This window comes from Acomys russatus, chromosome X (genome assembly GCF_903995435.1).
Source record: "Acomys russatus chromosome X, mAcoRus1.1, whole genome shotgun sequence".
NCBI lineage: Eukaryota > Metazoa > Chordata > Mammalia > Rodentia > Muridae > Acomys > Acomys russatus.
Window position 1 is genome coordinate 103,683,889 of NC_067169.1, and position 23,296 is coordinate 103,707,184.

A 23,296-nucleotide genomic window follows, 5' to 3' on the forward strand; every position below is an offset into this window, starting at 1 on the left:
GGTTTGATGGGCTAACAGCATAGACTGAAGAACACTGTCCTCAGAATTAATTGTGTTGGGGCACCACCACTGTATCGGCTAAAATGAATCATTTTGCTCACTGCATCTGCATCCTTCACTGAAACGGAGGCTATGGGATAACAACTTAAAGGCTAACTCAATTAATGCTTGAGATGGATGAGGTAACGTGTCAGCAGACCAAATTGCTGCCCAGATGTGTTTAGCTAGAGTCCTGTATCTCTTTCCCAGTTTGTAATGTATTAATGGGGATGTTTTTACCTATTGCCACTGCCTATACACATTTGGATGATGCAGAGGAGATACCTTCTGGGCACCCAGACCCATGCTCTATCAATTCTACAATCTCCAAGGAACTTTCAGTGACTTGGAGGAACATTGTAATGATACCACGAGGTGCCTAATTAATATATTCCAACCAAAGCATCAGTATGGTCCTGGATTTTTTTAACCCATGTTTACTGGTGAGAACTAGACCAATGCTCACTATTTGATGGGAGCAATGGAGTAAATTAGGGCCCCACATTGCGAAGGCTGTGCATTGTTATCTGAGAGCATTTCTGTCCTCTCCATGTTGCAGTGGTTGACCTTTCCAGAGTTAATTTGTTTTCCCATCTGTGCCATGCATTTCAGGAGGACATGGAGAACGGGCTAGATGCCACCCAGAGAGTGCTTATCCTCTTTGCCCTGTCAATACTTGATTTGCCCCTCTGTCTTATTTAGATTCTCCTTGGTACCTGCTAATTTCTGAACTCCATTACTAACGTAACTGATATTATATGTTCTTTTGCTGGTAACATGGCCAAACTGGATGGTTTGAAAGAGAAATACATTTGGGGACATATCTGCTTTTTACTAATCTGAAAAACAGCATTTAAAATATTTAATTATGTAGTTAGTTTTTCTGACTCTTGTAAGATGATTAAAAGTGCTTGAAATTGAAGAGTGAAGAAGACAGAGCTTTTTCTAATAGATTGCCAGATCTCTTCATGTGTGCTAATTTAGTTTGAACTTAGTAAAAATTTAACAGAGTAGATTAATCAATGTATTGATATAAATTTCTATTTTATGTAATCGCTTTTGCATCCTGATAGATTCAGATTGATTTGGGCCCACTGCAAAGAACCCTTGATATTACATGTTTATTAAAAACCACTGCTACTTATTATATACACGGTATTCATTTACAATGCAACTGTGGAAATGGAAGCTGTGTTATTTTCCCACTTTACAGATCAGGTCACCAAGGCTCAGAATTCAACTGGTTTTCCTATGCTTATATAGCTAAGAAATAATAAAGCTTGGATTTGGCTCTAGCTTTATTGCCAATGGCATTACTTGTGTACAGAAATTACTTTTGCAAATACCTTGAATTCTAGAATAAAATTCACCTGGTTTGCTTTCACCTTTCCTCCGTGGAGATCTCTCTCTCTCTCTCTCTCTCTCTCTCTCTCTCTCTCTCTCTCTCTCTCTCTCTCTTTCTCTCTTAATCTCATAGACATTTCAAGCTAGTGCCATGGCATGCTGAAGTGGGGAGGGGAAGGCATTGGAGCAAGAGAGGTCTCTTGGCCCTTTGTTCCTTGTGGTGAGCCTTCTTTTGTGTCCATCTTGGAAAGTCAGGCCTGGCGACAAATTGATTGGTTAAACCTGAAGAACATTTTTGTGCCTGTCCCTTAGTGTTGAAACACATTTATCCCCTCCTTATGCTCCCTGTGTGCTGTTCTTTGGGCATTCTAGTCTTTCTAGCTCTGCTAGAGTCTGGGGGTCTACTGGTAATCTGAAAGGGTTGAAGGTATGCAAGATGGAGTCAATTTTGTTGGCAGTATTGCAGCCTATGAGTTGTTAAGTTCAGCCTTCTATGTTCAAACAGGGAGGCAATGACAAACAGTTTATTGTAAGGCCTTTGATTTCCCTCAGAATTGTAAGCATCTAGGCTGACTCATCTCTGAAAAGCTTCTCTCTCTCTCTCTCTCTCTCTCTCTCTCTCTCTCTCTCTCTCTCTCTCATTTTTGTGCTGCTGCTGCCGATTTGAGATTTCACTGTTCTTATCTTTTTTTTTTTTTTTTTGAGGAAGGGAGGGATTTTATTTCTATCCTGTATTTTTGGGGAAAGAAGCAGCTCTGCTCTTTTGAGTGAAGAGCTCTGGTAAACTACAAGAAAAAAAATCGCTGAAGCTCCAAGACAGGTCCAAAGATGTTTGGATTGGCATAAGAGGAAGGAGGACTGTGATGTGAGAGAGTTTAACTTGAAGCTAGACTGTGTGGCAAGGTGAGACCCCCCCCCCCCGCTGGAGTTTAGACTTGGTATTGTAAATGGGGATTGCTAGAAGTTCAGTGTGGGACTGCACTTAAATGGAGGTCTCCCTCAATAACAGACATAGGGGAGGGGAGAAGGGGGGAAGTGGGAGGGAGGAAGAATGGGAGGAAACAAGGGAAGGGCTAACAATCTAAATGTAATATGAATAAATTAATTTAAAAAATGTAAAAAATAAAATAAAATAAAATAAAAGTTTCTTTAAAAAATGTATATGCCTTTGGTTAGCATAGTCACTTTGTGGTTGTTATTTGGTGGTTGGGCTTTGGTGTTCACTTTGAGTTCAGGGTATGTGCTTTGGAATTGAAGGAGCTTTAGAATCTATGGGCTTTCATCGTGGCTTCATCTAAAAGCCACAAAAAAAGCCCTCATTTTTCTCATGTTGTACCTTAGTTATCTAGCAAGTATTTATTGTATCTATGGCTTGCCATTAAGGTAAGTGGGTAAAAGAATTTTGTTGGTAAAACTCAAGGAGAAGTGTATTTTCTTTTTATACAGTATTGCTCATTTATTTAGACATTGTATAATAAATCTTTTTCCTACCTCTTCTCTGTCACAGCCATATTACTGATCTTTGAATTTTAAGCTCCTCTCAGAAGAACATGTTTGTAAACCTTTACGAGTAAAGCTTAGAAAATGGCATAAAATTGCTTCCTTTTGTCAAAAGGATTAGTTTCCCATGTCCCAAATTACCTTTTTCTGGCAGAAACTAGCATAAACACATCCACACAAACCATGAACTTGGAAGTTATCCTAAACATTTCCTTTCCATTAAAATTAATTTCCCCAAATCTTGACATTTCCATGCAGGATGTCTGATATATGTCCCCAGCCCTTTGGCCCTTAGCAGATCTACCTGCTTCAGGCTTTCTACTCAAAGCAGGGATTTCATGGGGTTGTGTGATTTTTTTCAAAAGTACAGCCATGACTCTATCACTCCCTGCCTAAAACCTAATAACAGTGCCCTATTGCTTGGAGAAAAAAGTCTACCTCTTTAACATGGTATTATGAGGCTTTTCATATTTTTTTCTTCCAATTTCTGTATATTGCTTTAAGTAGATAACAACCTTCCTTCCTCTCTTTGCCTTGGCAGAAGCTGTTATCTCTGTCTCTGTCTCTTTGTCTCACCCCTCCATCTGACCCTGTCTCCAGGCAGACTTAGATATTTTCTCCTTTCTGTTATCACAGTACTTTTTTTTATACCGTTGGCAGTTGACATATCAAAAGACTTTGTAAACTGTTGCTAACCTGTGTATGTCTTTTACTGCACTATTAAATCTTTTATGAAAGGAACAGTATTATCTTGTCCATCCCTTGAATATTTACTATCTGCTTTAAAGTGGACAGTTAATACAGATTTATTATTTTCTTTTAATGAATTGCTGAAAGAAGTGAGCAGCAAAGGATGTGATAAAAGATGCTTATGTGGGGTCCAGGGAGGTCTCCACTGCGGGGATGTGCAGCCTGAGCACAGTATCAGGTAGGGTAATGGAGGAAGGTCGTATAAAACACTTTTGTCATTACATTAAGACAAACTTCACTGTGATTACTAATTTTATAGACTAGGAATGGTCTAGAGATGAAGTTTATTTGTTTTCATAAAAGTTGCCTTTTTCTCTGAGAAATGCAATATAATAAAGTTTAGTAAATGATAAAAAGTAAAAACAAACAAAATAATACTACCACTAAAGACTATTTGTTAGAATTTGGATGTGTTTCTTTCAGTGTTTTATTCATGCTTTTCTTCACATATATGCAATAATAATTTCTGTATTTTGTAGTTGTTGAAGATCTCTTTATAAACACCAATGCATGATTGCATCGTTCTCCATACTATTTATTACATAATCTCTATAACCAATCTAAGTTCTGGGCTGGTTTTTTTTTTATTAGTTCATTTATATGTGAAGTTTCCTGTCTGTAGCAAGATTTCATTAGGATAGATTCCTAGAAGGGGAATTACTAGGTCAAAAGGCCTAGGGACAAATTTTGGCTCCAGATCCATGTGTCCAGTTTGCCTTCTGAAAGAGTTATTTAAATTCACAGTGCTTGGACAGATGCCTCCTTTTTACCTAATTCAGATAGCTTAGAGCATTATCATGAAAGAAAAAAAAACTAGGGTTGTTTATTTTTAAAAACCATTTTCTTTAAATTTTGTTAGTTTTTTTTCCCCTCTTTTCTGGACTGTCTATTCAGAGCTGGGTTTTTTCGAGTTGTTTTTTTTTTTTTTTTTTTTTTTTCTCTTCTCCCCTGAATAAGCAAGCAGAGAGGCTGCTCTGCTTGAGGGTGAAGCCACCTCCTCCCAGTTTTCCCTCCCTCTTTAACCCCCCCCCCCAGTTCCCTCCACCAGGTCCAGTGACAATTGGATGATGCAGCCTTGATAATCATCCATTCCAGAATGGGTGGCTGCATTCCTTTTCTGAAGGCAGCAAGGACACGATGTCCCAGAATCATGCCCCTTCTGCTGCTGTTGTCTGCCTTCATTTATTTAGTGAGCGTCCTGGGAGGAGCCCCAGGACAGAACCCGGACCGCAGGATGGACATGGTATCCATACACAGCCTCTCGGAGCTGGAGCGCCTGAAGCTGCAAGAGACTGCTTACCAAGAACTCCTGGCCAGACATTTCCTCTCTGAATTCAAGCCGGACAGAGGTGAGCTATACCCGAAGTGTGGCGTCCTCGCCTACCAGCGAGTAGACCCTCGAGCGGAATTGGGCAGGTTGGAGGTCCAGGAGGATGAGAGGGGTTCTTAGAACCCGACCAATCTCCTGGTGCCCCAGGAACGGAGGAAGCAGGAGTTAAGTACTGTTTGTTGAATTTCCAAAAAGGTGAAAGATTAGTTGAGTTGAGTAGAAGCCTGGGGTTTTGAGGGGACGGTAAGCACAGTAGGACCTAGGACAGGTGAAGAAACGGGGCTCACCAGGTGTGGTGGGAAAATTGGGGAAAGAGGGACTAAGGCTCAAAGGGAAACTCTAAAAAGAGGACTGGGACAGGAAGAGACTGCATGGCTGAGAGAGACAGAGATAATAAGAAAGAGGCAGAGAGACGCGCCAACCCGGGCAGAAAGCGGGAGGGCAGTGCGGGCTTTAGGCTTTGGGGTTTGGCGGCGGGAGGTGCGCTCCGGGCTGCGGGGAAACTAGGGGACCAGGCACAGGACCGGGTTCCAGCGCTTTGGGAGATCTTAGGGGTGCGCGCAGATTTGGCTGCGGAGTTTAGGGGAGGTGGGAGATTTTCGCACTGCTCCAGAAGCGCTCCCTTAAGACTGGGAAGTGCAGTGGTGGGACCCAGGTTCCCCAGGAGCATACCTCTGGCGCAGCCCGAACTGAGTGAAGCTAAGGGCAAGGAGACCCCGCTGGGACTCTCCACTGCGGGATTTGGGGCGGAGAGAGACAGCCAGGTGTTGCGGTTTCTTTCACCGCAGCACAGGGAGCCCAAGGCAAATCCCCGCGTGAGTGCCTCCGCAGTAACTTGATGACCCTCAGCTGCGGTGGCGCTGCAGGCAGAGCCCCTCCCCTCGCCTGTTGCATGAGCAGAGCGCTTCAGAGCTTTTGAATAGACGTTTTAAGTGTGCTGAGAAATTACTGGTTCATAGCAAGATGCGTCCGTCCAGTACATTAAACTGGCTAGGTTAAATTCTTGGAATCTTGCCTGTGCTAGGTAGGACTAGTCTTGTTGTCAGATAAGAGAAACTGAGGCCAGGCGAAAACAAAACACTTTTCTTGGCCTGGACAGAGCTCCCCCTCCCCCTTCCCCCATCCCTGGCTTCATATCAATGCATTGCAGATGTTTTAGTTACTTATCACTTTCTATATGTATGCGAGTGTCTATACCTTTTCTTTTTTCCTTTTCATAGCTCTACCCGTTGACCGTCCAAACACCCTGGAGAAGTGGTTTCTGATTCTGAGAGGACAAGAGAGGGGTGAGGGGACATTTTTCTTTTCCTTAGAAAAGAAATAAAATACTAATTCTCCTCTGGTAGCATGGCCCTGGGAAGTGGAGACAGCCAATGCTGGTTGCCCCTGAAGACTCCCCTCTCCCCAGTAACCCCCTAGAGGTTTATATCAGGAAATAGAGGAATAGCTGCTGGCTTTTGGAGTGGTCCTCCCAGACCCGCCTTAGCTTCCCGTAGATGCCCCACCCCCACCCCAGACAGATCAACCAGAAGAAATCTCTCTCATTGCTTCAAGGTGGTCCTTCACTGGCAAGGCATAAGCAGGGATGGGACCTTGAGCTACATTGGTAGTTGAGTGGCCGGAAGTCATTTTTATGTAACTTACTGCAGGGTCTCACTCTCCTAGGACAGGCGCTACAGACCTGGAAGGGGTGGGGTTGCTTATAGAGGATTGCTAAGAGTGCTATAAGCCCATGCAGTCTCCGGGTTAGGTCTTTGATGTTGCTCATTCTTTTCCAGCCGCATCTCTCAAGACCTTTGGCATCCGCCTGGAAGAGGTGCTGGTGAATGAGCTTACCCGCCGCAAGCACCTTGAACTGACAGCCTCGATGCAGGTTGAAGATGCCACAGGTTCCACTGCAGGTCGTCGTCGTCGCCGGGGAAATGTAGTGCGAAGGATGTTTGGACGCATGAGGCGCTTTTTCAGTCGCAGGAGGAATGAGCCCGCCTTGCCCAGAGAGTTCACTCGCCGTGGGCGTCGGGTGAGTGCAGTCTTAGAGGTTTCTCCACCTTTGTGGAGAGGGGTCAAGGCCTATGCCCTTACAGTGTGGGGACTGAACAGAAATAGAAGGGGTGGGCTTGTCATACCACAGGGAGACTGTCAGGTTTTGAATGTCACTCAGCGCTTTGGAAGGTCTTAATGGATTCGTCTTCTCCTCCATTTCAAGATGGTCTGGATTTTTTCCACAGGGTGCAGTATCTGTGGATAGCCTGGCTGAACTGGAGGATGGGGCCCTGCTGCTGCAGACCCTGCAGCTCTCACAGGTTTCCTTTCCTATTGGGCAGCGACTTTTGGGATCCAAAAGGAAGATGAGCCTCAATCCAATTGCTCAACAAATCCCTCAGGTTGTTGAGACTTGCTGCAAATTCATTGAGAAGCATGGTAAGGAAGCCACAATGGTTAAATCAAGGGAGGAGGGAACTGAAGAGAAGAGGGAAATAGAGAGGGAGGGAGGGAAGGAGAGAGAGAGAGAGAGAGAGAGAGAGAGAGAGAGAGAGAGAGAGAGAGAGAGAAGCTGTGGGATGGAGGGCTTAAACAGCATTCCCCCAATACCAGTGAAAGTTGGAATGCAGTTGTTAAGGGAAAACAAGGGAAACATAACTGGGGGACAGAAGTCATAGATCCTTAGGATCTCTTGTCTTTTCTTTCAGGCCTAAGCTCCATGGGGATTTTCACCATTGAGTACTCTGTGCAGAAAGTACTTGAGGTAAACTGGCTGTATTTACATGTTTGTTTTTTTAGATAAGAAAAAGAAGATAGAAATAAGGGCTCGCTTACACGCATAGGGTAGTGTGGTGATTGGTGGGGGAGGGGGAGCAAAGTCTTCTTTAGAGACCACTACACATGAAGAACTGTTCAAAACTGGCCTATGGTGAGCAAAGCAGACATTTCACATCTTCTTTCCCCTCTTTCAGCTCCGTGAGTTATTTGACAAGGGTCTGGATATTGTGCTGGATGACAGTGTGAATGTACATGATGTGGCTGCACTCCTGAAGGAGTTTTTTCTTGAAATGAAGGACTCTCTGCTGCCTGATGATCTGTACATGTCCTTCCTCCTGACTGCGAGTGAGTCTTCTGCCATCCATTGTTGGGACAAGAAAAAGATGGAAATCTAGAGGCTGTAATGAGAGAGCTCAGGCTACAGAACCTCAATAATATAGGGTAGAATGCACATCAGAATATGAAACATACCTCTCCAGAGAACACAGTCGTTATCTGTTAATGAAAAAAATTTAAAAATTAATAAAAAACCTCTCCAGGTTGTTTTTTCCCCCTGTCTCTTGCTGTTCCCTTATAAATCTGTTACTTGGAAATTTATCTTAAGCTTCTAGAAGTTGTTGAATGTCCCTCTTAAGGCAAAGAAGAACTCTGGCTTTATAGAGATTTGATTTTGATTTTGAGGTTGAGAAGGACATTTGTTGCTTTCAGAGACCCTAATCTCAGTCAGATGTTTAGGGAGGAAGTAAAAGCATGTTGCCTTGGTACTTTTTCTAGAGTCGCCAGCAACCATGAAACAGATATATGCCTTCTTTGATATCAGGCTGCTGCCAAGGCTAGCCCTCTAAACTCTCCCTATTTTTCTTCCTCTAGCTCTGAAGCCCCAGGATCAGGTTTCTGCCTTGCAGCTGCTGGTCTACCTGATGCCACCCTGCCACAGTGATACCCTTGAACGTCTGCTGCAAGCCCTGCATAAAATCACTGAGAACTGTGAAGACTCCATTGGCATTGATGGAGAGCTGGTAAAAAAAATTTGCGGGAAAGGGTAGTAAAAACAAGTTGGTTGTAAAGTGGGTAAAGAAAGAAACCACCTCAAGATTAATTATACTTCTTTACTTAGGTTCCAGGTAACCGAATGACTTCTACCAACTTAGCCTTGGTGTTTGGAACTTCTCTTCTGAAGAAAGGAAAGCTGGCCAAGAGGGAATCCAGGAAGACGAGACTGGGGATCGATCATTATGTCGCATCTGTCAATGTGGTCCGTGCGATGATTGACAACTGGGATATTCTTTTCCAGGTAAGTTGGATTTTTTGAATACACTTATTGCATACTTTCCCCTTCTGTTCACAAAATAAGGGAGAGATCTATGTGGGTGACCAAGTCTATTCTAGAAATCCCTCAAACATTTACGGGTCACAGTGCCTTCAGTCCTGAATACCTAATAAAGATAAATGTGAATAAAAGGGGTATGTAATTAAGCTTACTACTTTTACTTGCAGGTGCCTCATCGTATTCAGAAGCAGGTTGCTAAGCGAGTGTGGAAGTCCAGCCCTGAAGCCCTGGACTTTATCCGACGCCGGAATCTGAGGAAGATCCAGTGAGTGTGGTTTTTAATTTCCTGGCTTGTTTATGTTTAGCCTATAGGGCTTACAGTTTCATACCATCTTGATATTAACTAACTCTGGGACAAACATATTAACTTTTTCAAATTCCTTCCCATTTAGGAGTGCTCGCATAAAGATGGAAGAAGATGCTTTACTTTCTGACCCAGTCGATAACTCAGCTGAAGCCCAGGCTGCTGTCCTTGCCCAGAGCCAGCCCTTTGATGAAGGTCAGTTCCCTTTTAGAGAGCAGACCCCTGCTAAAGGTCAGAGCCTTGCAGAAAGCCAGGCCTCTCCAGAGAGCTAGGTCCTTGCTGAAGATAAGCCCCCTTGAGGGAGACGAATCCTCTGAGAAGGATATGTCTATAAATGAAGAGTTACTACTTAAATATTTCAGTGAGTGAGGAGTTTGGGGGAAGTCCAAAGTCTTGAAATCCCATATGACCTTGATATTAATGGCCTACATCTTGAGGGCATACCAGAGTTTGAGAAAAAAGATGGTGGTGAGGATGGTGAGGTTGGTGATGACACTCTAAATTTTGATAATCGACCTTCCCTTGAGGATATTCTAGGACTTGATGATGAAATCTCAGAATTCATTGAGATCCCAAACTTTGAAAAATTACCTTATCATGATGTGGTTCCAGATCCAGAGGAAGGCCCAGATGTGCATGATATGTTGAATCTTGGAGAAGACCTGAACTATGACTTTGAAGAAGGACCAGAGTTTGAAGGCGAGGACAATCTGGATCTTGCAGAGGTTCCCTATCTTGATGTAATTCCAAACAACGAAGATGCTGACTCTGATGTTGATGAAATCCCAGGTAAGGATGAATCCCCAGACATTAATGAAATCACAGATAATGTAAATGCCCCAAACAATGAAGAAGCCTAAGATGATGGAGAAATACAAGGACATGATGAAACCCCCAATGTTTGTTGAAACCAGAACTCTGGGAAAACAAAGAAACAAACCAAAGCCTCTGATCTTGAGGCAGACTTGATTTTCAGTGTAGTGAGTGCCTGCGCCTGAGGATGTTCAAATTCACAGCAAGATCCAAGATTTGAAGAAAGACCAAATAGGTGCTTCTGATGAAGGTGAAATTAGCACCGTGGCTCCAGAAACGAAGATGTCTCCATTCTTCGCGAAATTCCAGATCCTCCAGAAGAGGTGGCTGTTAATCTTGAAGGGGTCCTTAATGTAGAAGATGTCCCTGAGCCAGAGATCCCAACACTATGGAAGCTCAGAATCAAAAGGCAATTTGGTTCCAAAAAGATGGTGCAGATAGTACTTTCCGTGTTAAAGCAAACAAACAAAACCAAAACCAAAACAACAACAAAAACCAAAACAAGACTCTGTCTGGCCCAGTCATGGGCTACAAGTCCTTCCAAGAGTCACTAAAGAATAGCATCTGCTTTCTGCCCCCCACAGCGTGAGTGTTGTAAGCTTCCAGCTTCAGCTGTTAACTCATTTGCTTGGAAAAGTTAGCCAGACTACTTGTAGCATGGTGCTGGTGCTGGTTAGGAGTTCACCCTTTCACCCAGATCCATGGTGGCATGGTCTATTTGCTTTGAACATGGGGTTTCTACCTCAATCTTTGCGTTTTCGAACCCAAACCTTATGCCAACATCTACAATGCTCCTAGATTGAAAACTCTTTGTTCTACTATTAGGCTCAAGTTTTCTTACATGTTAGATGGGGTTGATTTTCCTACTCTGCTTTCTTTTTTTTTTTTTTTTTTTTTTTTTTTTTTTTTTTTTTGCTTCATATTGTATTTGAAACTCAAAACTAGGTCTTAGTGCCTTGGGCAGTGTGGAAAAAGTATGAAGTCTAGAAACATAATAAATTAACACTGTTATTATTTTCCAGGTTCCTCTGAGGATCCTGAGGTGCCTCCCAGCACTGCCCGTTCCCATGACGATGAGGAAGGAGCGGGGAACCCCCCTAACACAGAGAAAGAACGCCCATTGTTCCGTATGCCCCGGACAAAGAAGGGCAAACCCGGCATCAGCCTCTTTCCTTAGATGTTTTCCCTTCTATAAGGTGCCAGACAGGGAGAAAGGGTGGGGTAGACCTGGAATGTCACAGGAAACATTAAGGAGTATTGAAGACAAAGAACTAAGGGTAAGAAGGAGTTTCACCTGATGCTCGGGTCAGGATAGGAATTCCAACTACACTGCCAGACCCATTACTGGGGATGCTTGGTATCTTCAGCTGGTAAAAGCAGAAATGTTTCTGTGTCATGCCCAGGCTCCCTGGTGCTACCTTGCCTTCTCTTTTACCCTTGATGCAGGCTTTCTCTCACTACAGCCCCTTCCTTTAATTGGTGTTACATTTGTGGTAAACATCTGTCCCAGAGAAGCTCACAAATCTCGAGGTGCTTTCCCTCCCCCCAAGGGGATTGCATGTTTTTCCTGACTTTCCTACCCTCCTCCGGAGAGCTCACTGGAAAGGCCCTCAAGAGGCATGTTAGAATGTTAGGTCAGCCTACTGACAGCTGACAAACAATTAATGCTAAACTGTGTCACACCAACTCATAGCCCATAGCCGTGTCCCCGCAGCAACTCCACCTCCTCAGGATTTTCACACATACCCCCTCAAATTATTTAGACCAATGGCTTGTCAAACAGCCACTCCCAAAATTCTGTGCAATTTTGCTCAGGACATGCCAACAGGGAAACCTCAAGTGTCAGGCTAACTGTTTCTGGGGTCAAAGTTAGGGGAAAAAAATGAGATTTCAGTCCTGGACCTATTTTAAAGACAGATGATGTTCATGCCCCCATTGTCAACAAAACAACTAGTTAGGCACAGACTCATAGTTCCAAGTAGTTAAAGTCACTGATTACAAATGCTCTTATTTATCGTCTCTGTAGTTCCTCTATGCAGGACGGTACAAATTTGTGGGACTTGCTTTGGTAAAACACAGATATGGGTTATGTATGACATCCAAATTATAACTGATATTAATGGGTAACAGTGGCTAAGGTCCTTAGAATGAAGAATGTATTGTATTGAGGGATAGAAATTGATCATAAATGGGTAACAACCACAGAGCTCGAAGATTTGTGATTGTTAAAACTTCTCTGGCATTTCATCATTAATAAACATCTGTATTGTGACAGCAGCATATTCATGGTATACAGTGTCTTTTATTCACTTCTCAGAATTTGGGGGAGGTGAGTTTGGAAGGTCCAAAAGGAGATCTGAAGGGGGAAATGAGAGAGTAAAGAGGAATAAAAGGGAGGGGTTTATATGAAATGAAAAAGAAGTGACATGATATAAAAGGGAGAAAGGATGTGGCACACAAAGGAGAAGTGGATGATATGAGATAAGAAGAGAGTAAAGAGAGTGATGGGGATAATGAAGGTATGAAATGAAATAAAGGGATGTGGGATAAGGGATAAGCGTGATAGGGAATACAGAGGATATGGCATAAGATAAGGGAGAGAGATGAGGATGAATAAATAAGGGGGAGGCCATTGAATAATACGGGTGTCAGGGAGTAAAGAGGGGATGACACAGCATAATGGAGAATAATGATGGTAATAAAGAAGAAAGGGTGACATGGTATAAGGGGAAAGAGTGATGGTGGATAAAGAAGAGTTGATGCCATGGGATAAAAAGGAAAGATAATGGTGGATAAAGAGGACGGGTGGCATGGAATAAAGGTGATACACGAATAGTGGATAAAGAAGAGGGGCTGATATGGGGCAATGAGGAAGGATGATGGAAAATAATGAAGAAGGGGTGACATTGCATAACAAGGACGATAGAATAAAGAAGAGGAATGATATGGCATAATAGGGAAGGATGATAGGTAATAAAGAAGAAGGAATGGCATGGTATAAAGGAAAAGGGTGATTTTGGATAAAGAGAAGGATGGCATGGGATAAAGGGGATAGACTATAGTGGATAAAGAAGAGGGCGTGGTATGGGGTTAAGAGGTGTGATAGTAGAAAATAAAGAAGATGGGATAACATTGGATAAGGGGGTGATCAAGAATAAGGAAGAAGGGATGACATAAGTTAAGTGTGATGGTGAATAAAGGGGAGGAGGTAACAGGATCAGTGGATAAAGAGGAGACAATGATGTGGGTTAAAAGGAAAAGATGGTGGACAAACAGGAGGTAATGGTGTGAAATTAGGGAGTGATGGGACATAAGGAGAGTACAACATGGGATAAAGGGAACCAATGACAGTGTATGAAGAGGAGGGAATGATATAGGCTAAGGGGGCATCATGATGATGAGTAAAGAGGAGATGGCATGGGATAAAGGAGAGTAATAGTGGTCAATAAAGACAGGATAATATGGGATAAGAAGGAGGGCGTGATGGAGAATAAAGTCCAGGGGTTGACAAGGGGTAAGAAGGAGAGGTACTAGGGAGTTAAGAGGATAAAGTACGATATGAGATAAGGAGAAGAATGATGGGGAATAAAGAGAAAGGGATGATATAAGGGCAAGGGTTATAGAGTAAAAACAGAATGAGACAACATGGATAAATAGGAAAGGATGATGTATGATAAATAGAAGAGGATGCTGTAAGTGAAATGATAAGCAATAAAAGAAAAGATATGAAGTAAAGGTTGAGAGAAAAAGAATAAAAAGTGATAAAGATAAAGAGGAAAGGATAACATGAATAAAAAAGAGATGATAAAGGAATATCAATGGTTCTCAACCTGTGGGTTGCAACCCCATTGGGGTTGCGTATCAAATATTTACATTATGATCCACAACAGTAACAAAACTATAGTTAAGAAGTAACCATCAAGGCTGGTGGATCTGGACCCAGTGAGGCCTGCACAAACTGCTGTACCAACCAAGGACAATGCATGCAGTAAGCCAAACCCCCTATTCAGATCTAGCCAATGGACAGCAGATTCTCCATGGTTGTGAGGACAGTAGGCACTGCCTCTGACATGAACTCTGGTGGCCCCTATTTAACCACTTCCCCTTGGTGGGGAGGCCTGGTGGCACTCAGGGGAAGGCAAACAGGGTATATGGATGAGACCTGATAGGCTGTGATCATATGGTGAGGGAGGAGGTCTCTTCTGTAACAGGTCTAGGGGAGGGGAATATGGGTTAAAGAGGGTGGGAGGAACAGGAAGATACAAACAAGGGGACAACAGTTGTGATGTAATCTAAACAAATTCTTTAAAAAATAAATATAAAAAATGAAAAAAAATTATCAAGCTGAATGTGGTGGTGCACGCCTTTAATCCCAGCACTTGGGAGGCAGAGGCAAGCAGATCTCTGAGTTTGAGGCCAGCCTGGTCTACAAAGTGAGTTGCAAACCAACCAGGGCTACACAGAGAAACCCTGTCTCAAAAAACCAAAAACTAAAAATAGAATAGCAACGGAATAATTTTATGGTTGGAGTCACCACAACATGAGGAACTTATTTAAGGGTCACAGCATTAGGAAGGTTAAGAGGTCTAGAGGAAGGAGGCTAGGCTGTATTGAATAACTTGGAAAATGGTATGGGTTGAATAAAGGAATGGAACAAGTTGTAATGAAAGAGAAAAATCATAGGGGATAAAAAGCAAAAATAACAAAATAATCAGGGTGGGATGAAGTGTAATGATGGGAAGTGAAATGAGAAAAAGTGAATTACTCTGACTGAATGAAGAGACTTGAGTTAACATAAGATAAATGGTTAAAGAAAGGAGAAGGAAAAAGAAAACGTTAATGGGAGAGCCTGTAGTTTGGAAGCAGGGAGCATAAATGGGGAAAATGGTAGATTTTCTCAATTGAGACATACTTCTTGAATTTTTTTTTATAGTTTTGCCACTTTATTTTTTATTTTTTATTTTTGTGATTATTTTACTTTTTTTTCATTTTTTTTATTAATTTATTCTTGTTATATCTCAATGTTTATCCCATCCCTTGTATCCTCCCATTCCTCCCCCCCCATTTTCCCATTATTCCCCTCCCCTATGACTGTTCCTGAGGGGGATTACGTCCCCCTGTATATTCTCATAGGGTATCAAGTCTCTTCTTGGCTACCTGCTGTCCTTCCTCTGAGTGCCACCAGGTCTCCCCCTCCAGGGGACATGGTCAAATGTGAGGCACCATAGTACGTGAGAAAGTTGTATCACACTCTCCACTCAACTGTGGAGAATATTCTGACCATTGGCTAGATCTGGGAAGGGGTTTAAAGTTTACCTCCTGTATTGTCCTTGGCTGGTGCCTTAGTTTGAGCGGGACCCCTGGGCCCAAATCTGCCTATCATATTGTTCTACTTGTAGATTTCTAGGACCCTCTGTATCCTTTTATTTTACTGTTCTCCCATGCGTCTCTCATTTAGAGTCCCAATAGGATGCCTTCTTGAATTTTTGACTAATAAATACCTAGTAACAGTTACAAATATATGACTATTGCTTAACTGATAGGACTACTAAATCCTTCTTAAAAGCTATGGCATCAGGATACACTGAAAACTTTGCCATGTCAGGAGTAGGAGCCCCAACAGTGGAAGAGTAAGCGATATTTGACTATTTAATTTATCTTTGAAAATTTCATATAGGAGTATTGTAATTACATCATTTCTCCTTCATCTTCTGCCTCCAATTACTCCTACATCCCTTCAACGCCTTCTAAAAACGATGACTTCTTACTAAGTATCATTGTTATACATGCACACTGCTGGATTCATTTGGTGCTATTTATTTATTTTAAAAAGAGGTTTATATTAGGACAATACAGAAGGTAAACTTTAAAGCCCTTCCCAGATCTAGCCAATGGTCAGAATATTCTCCACAGTTGAGTGGAGAGTGGGATATGACCTTCTCATGTACTATGGTGCCTCACATCTGACCATGTCCCCTGGAGGGGGTGACCTGGTGGCACTCAGAGGAAGGACAGCAAGTAGCCAAGAAGAGACTTGATACCCTATGAGAATATATAGGGGGAGGTAATCCCCCTCAGGAACAGTCATAGGGGAGGGGAATAATGGGAAATTGGGGGGGGGGAGGGGGGAATGGGTGGATACAAGGGATGGGATAAACATTGAGATGTAACAAGAATAAATTAATACATTAAAAAAAAAGAGGTTTATAGACAACAGGCATGTAACAGGGGTTTCTCCTATAATAATAATGCTGTAATAATTTCAATGATAGTTAATACATGTGGAATTGTTCCAAAGTATCTCTTATCTCAAGTGTTACATTCAATTATTTAATTTAATTGTCCCACTAATTCTAGGAGATACATATTATGGCTATCCTCATAAAACAGAAATATAGGGAGGTTAAGCAACCTGCCCAAATATGCAGCTCGTTGGTAGACAAGTAGCCTGTACATATTTAGCCATTTCTCTAAATCTTATTGTAAAGATCAGCTCACAGACTTCATTGATGCTTCAATCCTGTTCTCAGCCTGAGTGGCATAACAGACACTGCTCACACACCTTGACTTCTCTGGTCTATATATTTCAACATTCCAACCACTGCCAGTCACTTGATATCTGCTGTACCTTTAAGGAGCTGAGCTCCAATTCCTCTGAGACCTATTTCTCCCAACAATATTTGAGTCATCCAACATTTGTTCTCATTCTGCAATTAGGAGCCCAGAGTCCCAGTGTCCTCTCTTTCACTTACTTCCTATCCAATCAGGATCTTGGGGCAAATGGATTTAGCAGTGAGGGCATCATTATTTCATGGCCCTCCAAATGTCACATCTGTAGTCTTTAGCCTCAGCTTTAGGTCCCTGAAAACCTGAGAGTCCCACCTTGAACTTTGTGGGAGGAAGGAACAACACCTGAGATGTTGCTATACCCAGCAGTCAGAAGATATGAATTCAGTTTGGTTCTGGGGCCATTCAGCAATTCTTCATGTGCCTCAGTATTTTCTTTCTCCCCTTTCTTACCTTTTTGTACTTAAGTTTCATCATCATTCTCCCCGGGGATCCTAACAGCAATATGCATGTAGGGTTATTTACAAGGGACAGGGATAACTTAAGGACAGCTATATTACTAGAAAGCACACCTCAGCATAGGTGACATTGCAACCCTGGAGCTCTCTATGCAGCTTGTAAGCAGCTCAACATTACTAACACGTCTTTCTTTCCCTGGTTTGCTGTTCAGAGTCTCTACTCCCAGTAATTGTTTATACCTTTTCATTCTGCTGGGTGGAGGAGGGGGGAGCTCAAGACTATTCTAAGTTTAGGGGAGGGGAAACATGATCAAAATATATTGTATGAAAAAAATCAATATAAAGTAATCCAAGTTTCTATTCTCCAGGGCATGTGGCTTTTTGTTTACCTCTCAGGCCCGTGAGCTTCCCCTGTCTGTAGTAAGTGTTTTGATTTGGAGAGAATGATACAATTTGGAGGAAAATGCCCTACAACAGCTGGATGGAATAATTTATTCATTATTTTTCTTCCCACTATGTTTCAGTCTTTATCAATTAGACATCTGTTCCCACAACTTCAATGAGATAATTGTGGAAGAGGTAACCACCAATAGCCTATTATATTCAATAAATATTTCATTTGTAGTTAAACATTTTTTTTAAAATGTTGAGATAACTGTAAATGAACTTTCAGTTTAAGATTCAATGCTGAGGGGCTGGAGAGATGGCTCAGAGGTTAAGAGCACTTTTTGTTCTTCCAGAGGACCAGGGTTCAATTCCCAGCACCCACAGGGCAGCTCATACCATCTGTAAGCACAGTTGCAGGGGACTTGATGTCCTCTTCTAATAACAGGCATCTGGCATGCATATAATGCATATATACATACAAACATGCAAACAAAAACAGTTATATACATAAAATAATAAATAATTAAAAAAAGATTCACTACTGAGACTGAGCATTCTGTCATATGCCTGTAATCCCAGCACTCAGGAGGGAGTGGGAGGAGGATCATGAAATCAAGGCTATCTTGGGATACATAGCAAGATGCTTTCTCAAAAATGAAGTAAGAGAAAATAACCAATACAGAGAGGTCTTGTATACTCCCTACCAATTTCTTCCAGAAGTAACACCATGCAAACCTGTAGTTTAATATCATAGGTAAGGTATTGAAATTGATATAACCCATATACAATAAAGGTCCATCATTACCAGCATCACTTTGGCTTCCCTTTATAGCAAAAGAAATAAGCCTGGCTTTCATTTCCAACTTTCCACTCAGCTTTTGGTAATTAATCTTGCTTTAATGTTATTTATAATTTTGCATCTTCAGTAATGTTAAATAAGTAGAATCAATACATATATCACTATTAAGGGATGATGTTTTTCATTCAGTACAATTTTCTTTAAAACTTTTTAAAATTTATTATTTATTCAGATTTGTCTCCTGATTGTTATGCCCTCAATCATATCTTCCCATTCCCAATCTCTGCTCCCATTTCCTTCCCCTAGATATCTGACAGGGAGAGTCCTCCTCCCCCACTTTCTGACCACAGACTATCAGGTCTCACCAGGATAGCCTGCATCCCCTTCCTCTGTGTGCCCACAAAGCTGACCTTCCAAGGGGAGGTGGTCATATCGGGGAACACCAGAGTTTATGTCAGAGTCAGTCCCCCAATCACCACCCCTTCCATGGAGAATGAGCTGTCCATCTGCTACAACTGAACAGGGTGTCTAGGTTCTCTGCATGCATTGTCCTGAGTTGGTGCATCAGTTTTGCAGGCCTCCCTGTGTCCAGATCTGCCAGCCTTTATGGTCTCCCTGTGGAGCTCCTGATTCCTTTGGGTCCTTCCATCTTCCCACTCTTCCACACAACTCTCAGCACTCCAAAAAGAGTCTGGCTGCTAGTCACAGAATCTGTCCCAATCCCCTGCAGGGTGCAGTCTCTCAGAGGACATCTATGTTGGGCTAATATCCACTTACAAGTTGAGTATATGACATGTGTGTCTTTCTGGATCTAGGTTACCTCACTCAAGATGATCTTTTCTAGTTCCATCCATTTGCCTGCAAATGTCAAGATTTCCTTGTTTTTAATAGCTGAGTAGCATTCCATAGTGTAAATGTTTCTTTATTCATTGTTTGGTTAAGGAACATCTAGGTTGTTTCCAGATTCTGGCTATTACAAATAAATCTGCTATGAACATAGTTGAGCAAAGGTCCTTGGTGTAGGCAGAGCATCTGTCAAGTATGTAACCAGGAGCGGTATAGCTGGGTCTTGAGGTAGCCCTATTCCAATTTTTCTGAGATAGCACCAGATTGATTTTCGAAGTGGTTGTACAAGTTTGTACTCCCAACAGCTACGGCGGAGTGTTCCCCTTTCTCCACATCCTGGCCTTCATGTACTGTCACTTAAGTTTTTGATCTTAGCTATTCTGATAGGTGTAAAATGGAATCTCAGAGTCTTTTTTGATTTGCATTTCCTTGATGACTAAGGATGTTGAGCATTTTTAAAGTGTTTCTCAGCCATTTGATATTCCTTTGTTGAGAATTCTGTTTAGCTCAGTACTCTATTTTTAAATTAATAATTTGGTTTGTCAGTGTTTAATTTCTTGAGTTCTCTATATATTTTGGATATTAGTTCTTTGTCAAGCATAGGATTGGTGGAGATCTTTTCCTAGTCTGTAGGCTGCCATTTTGTTCTGTTGACAGTGTCCTTCGACTTAGAGAAACTTTTCAGTTTCATGAGGTCCCATTTATTAATTGTTGATCTTAGAGCCTGAGCTATTGGTGTTTTATTCAGAAAGGTGTCTCCTATGCCAATGAGCTCAAGGATTGTCTCCACTTTTTATTCTAACAGATTTACTGTATCTGGATTTATGTTAAGGTCTTTGATCCACTTGGTCTTTAGTTTCATGCAGGGTGATAGACATTGATCTACTTGCATTTTTCTACATGTAGGCACCTAGTTAGACCAGCACTGTTTGTTGAAGATGCTTTTTTTCCCATTGTATGGATTTGTCTTCTTTGTTCATAGGTATGTGGGTTTATTTCTGGATCCAGCTTTAGTCCATGGTGGTCTGATAAGATAGAAGGTATTATTTCAATCTTTTGTATCTGTTGAGGCTTCCTTTGTGACCTACTACAAGGTTAATTTTGGAGAAGGTTCCATGAGGTGCTGAGAAGAATGTATAATGTTTTGTGTTTTGGTGAAAATTCCTATAGATATCTAGTAGGTCCATTTGATTCATGATATCTGTTAGTGTCATTATTTCTTGCTTTAGCTTCTGTTTTTTTTTTTTTTTTTTTAACTTATCTTTTGGTGAGAGGGGAATGCTGAAATCTCCCATTATTAATCTGTGGGGGGACTGATGTGTGATTTAAGCTTAATTAATGTTTCTTTTACAAATGTGGGTGCCCTTGTATTTGGGGCACAGATTTTCAGAATTCCGTATCATCTTGGTTAAATGTTCCTTTGATGAATATGAAGTGTACTTCCTCATTTTTTTGACTAATTTTGGTTGAAAACCTGTTTTATTAGATATTAGATTGGCTACTCCAGCTTGTTTCTTGTGTTCCTTTGCTTGGAAGACCTTCTTCCAGCCCTTTATTCTCAAGTAATTCTCTTGTGGCTGAGGTGTCCTTCATGGATGCAGCAGAATGTTGGATCCTTGTTATGCATCCATTCTGTTAGTCTGTGTGTTTTTTTTTTTATTGAAGAGTTGAGTCCATTGATGTTGAGAGAGATAAGTGATTTGTTACTGTTAGATCCTTTCATTTTGATGTTGGTTGTGGTAGTGTGTTTGTGTGCTTGTCTAATTTTTGTTTTGCTAATGTGAAGTTATCTATTTCCTGTGCTTTCCTGGGTATAGTTAGCCTCTTTGGGTTGGAGTTTTCCTTCTAGTATCTTCTGTAGGAATGGATTTGCGGATAGGTACTGTTTAAATTTGTTTTTGTCATGGAATATATTGTTTTCTTCATCTATGGTCATTGAAAGTTTTGCCTGGTATAATAGTCTGGACTATCATCTGTGGCCTCTTAGGATTTGTAAGACACCTGCCCAAGCTCTTCTGGATTTTATCATCTGTACTGAAAAGTCCAGTGTGGTTCTGATAGGTTTGCTATTGTATATTACTTACCCTTTTTCCCTGTTGCTTTATATATTTTTTCTTTCTTCTGTGAGTTTAGTGCTTTGATTATTGTGTGGCAGAAGGACTTTTTTCTGGTCTACTCTATTTGATGTTCTGTAGGCCTCTTGTATGTTTATAGACATCTCTTTCTTTAAATTGGGGACATTTTCTTCTATGATTTTGTTGAAATATTTTCTGGCCTTGGAGCTGGGCATCTTCTCTTTCCTCAGTTCCAATTATTCTTAGATTTCATCTTTTCATGATGACCTTGATTTATTATATGTTTTGTGTCAGGAGATTTTTAGATTTAACATTTTCTTTAATACTTGCATCAGATTCTTCCCTTGTATCTTTTACAGCTGAGTTTATTCTTCCATATCTTTTATTCTGTTGTCTATGCTTACCTCTGTATATTAGATCAATATAGATGTCCTCTGAGAGACTCCATCCAGCAAGATATCTGGATAGATGCTGGGACTTGCAGTTGGACTCTGGGTAGAGTGCTGAGAGTTGTATGGAAGTGGGGTGATGGAAGGGCTAGAAGGATTCAGGAGTACCACAGGGAGACCATTAAAGCTGTGGCAGATCTGGGCCCAGGGGGCTGCACAAATTGGTGCACCAACCAAGGACAATAGTTGTAGAGAATCTAGACACCTTGATATAGCCAATAGCTCATTCTCCAAGGTTTGTGGGGAGGGAGTGGGGCCTGCCTCTGCCATGAACTCTGGTGCCCCTGGTTTGACCACTTTCCCTTGGTGAGGAAGTCTAGTGGCACTCAAAGGAAGGGGAAGCAGGATATCTGTACCCTGCGGGAGAACCCCCCCCCACTGTCAGACCTTCAGAGGACTAGGGGATGGGAATAGGGCAGAAGACAGGGGGAGGGTTGGAATGGGAAGATACAAGGGAGGGGATAATAATTGGGATGTAATATGAATAAATTATTATGAAGTAAAAAATAAAAACCAAAAGTAGCAATATAGCAATAATTAAAAGCAAAAAAGAAATAAAGTTTGTTCAAGGACTTTTTTTTCCCATTTCTTCTCCCTCTCTCTGTCTCTCCCCATTTTAATTCTTCTCCTATTGTTAGATTCCTTGGAGTTTTCTATATAGACAATGATGATTTTAAGGGAAAATAATGTAGTTTAACACTTTTAAGTATGATGTTGTATGTAGTTTTCTTTTATGATTTTTTCATGTTGAATGAATTTCCCCTCTACTCCTAGTTTATGAATTTGTGCACGAGTAGGAGCTAAGTTTTCTCAATAGACGTTTTGTTTATGTAGCTATGTAATTCTTTTGCCTTACCTTTGAATGTGAAGGGTAATAATAGCCAATTTTCAAGTATTTAACTAGCCTTGTAAACATGAGGGTAATCGCACTTGTTAAGGTGTCTAGTTATTTATATACATTCTTATGTATAATTTTAATTTTGTTGCCAATTTTGTAGTTTATTTTCATGGAATATTTTTCCTGCAGTTTCCTTTCTCAGAGTATTATTTTAGTGTGAAGATAATTCTATTCTTATAAAATCATGTTCTTTCTGCTGGAGTTTTCTGGAAAATGATTGTGGCAAATTGATATTTACTATTTTTTAAATATTTGAAAGAAGTCATAGATGAAACTAAGAATAATATATTCTTTTTAGAAGATTCAAAATTATTTATTTAGTTAATTTAACACATATAGGGGTATTTAGGGTATCTGCTTTTATTCAGGTACTATCCATTTTCTTTGAATTTTAGTAATTTGTCTCTTTCATTTAAATCAAAGTTATAAAATGTTCAAGCATAGGTTTATTTATTTGTTTATTATTTTACCACATGTGAAATCAGCAATGATAACTTCTATTTCATTTCTTTTTTTATAACACATTTTTATTGAAAAATAAAATAATTCATATTACATCTCATTTTCTATCCCATCCCCTACATCCTCCCACTCCTCCCTCCCTCCCACTTTCACCCCAATCCCCTTCCCTATGACTGTGAGCGAGG

At 41.2% G+C, this 23,296-nt stretch overlaps 1 protein-coding gene across 2 annotated transcripts in view; it reads left to right on the plus strand.

The window, feature by feature from the left end:
- The window catches only part of Arhgap36 (Rho GTPase activating protein 36), a 30,122-nt gene extending 17,678 nt beyond the window's left edge, over positions 1 to 12,444 (plus strand). Inside the window, exons 2-13 of one of the 2 annotated variants that reach the window (XM_051142169.1) lie at positions 4,824 to 4,982; positions 6,184 to 6,249; positions 6,742 to 6,983; positions 7,192 to 7,384; positions 7,654 to 7,709; positions 7,918 to 8,068; positions 8,594 to 8,742; positions 8,841 to 9,017; positions 9,221 to 9,318; positions 9,446 to 9,552; positions 9,970 to 10,146; positions 11,193 to 12,444. In XM_051142169.1, coding sequence (XP_050998126.1) covers positions 4,824 to 4,982; positions 6,184 to 6,249; positions 6,742 to 6,983; positions 7,192 to 7,384; positions 7,654 to 7,709; positions 7,918 to 8,068; positions 8,594 to 8,742; positions 8,841 to 9,017; positions 9,221 to 9,318; positions 9,446 to 9,552; positions 9,970 to 10,146; positions 11,193 to 11,347 — 1,730 coding nt within the window. In that variant the 3' untranslated portion in view covers positions 11,348 to 12,444. Of the gene's footprint in view, positions 1 to 4,712; positions 4,983 to 6,183; positions 6,250 to 6,741; positions 6,984 to 7,191; positions 7,385 to 7,653; positions 7,710 to 7,917; positions 8,069 to 8,593; positions 8,743 to 8,840; positions 9,018 to 9,220; positions 9,319 to 9,445; positions 9,553 to 9,969; positions 10,147 to 11,192 lie in introns of those variants that run through there. The other variant, XM_051142170.1, reaches the window with a different exon arrangement.
- The last annotated feature ends 10,852 nt before the right edge of the window (positions 12,445 to 23,296 follow it).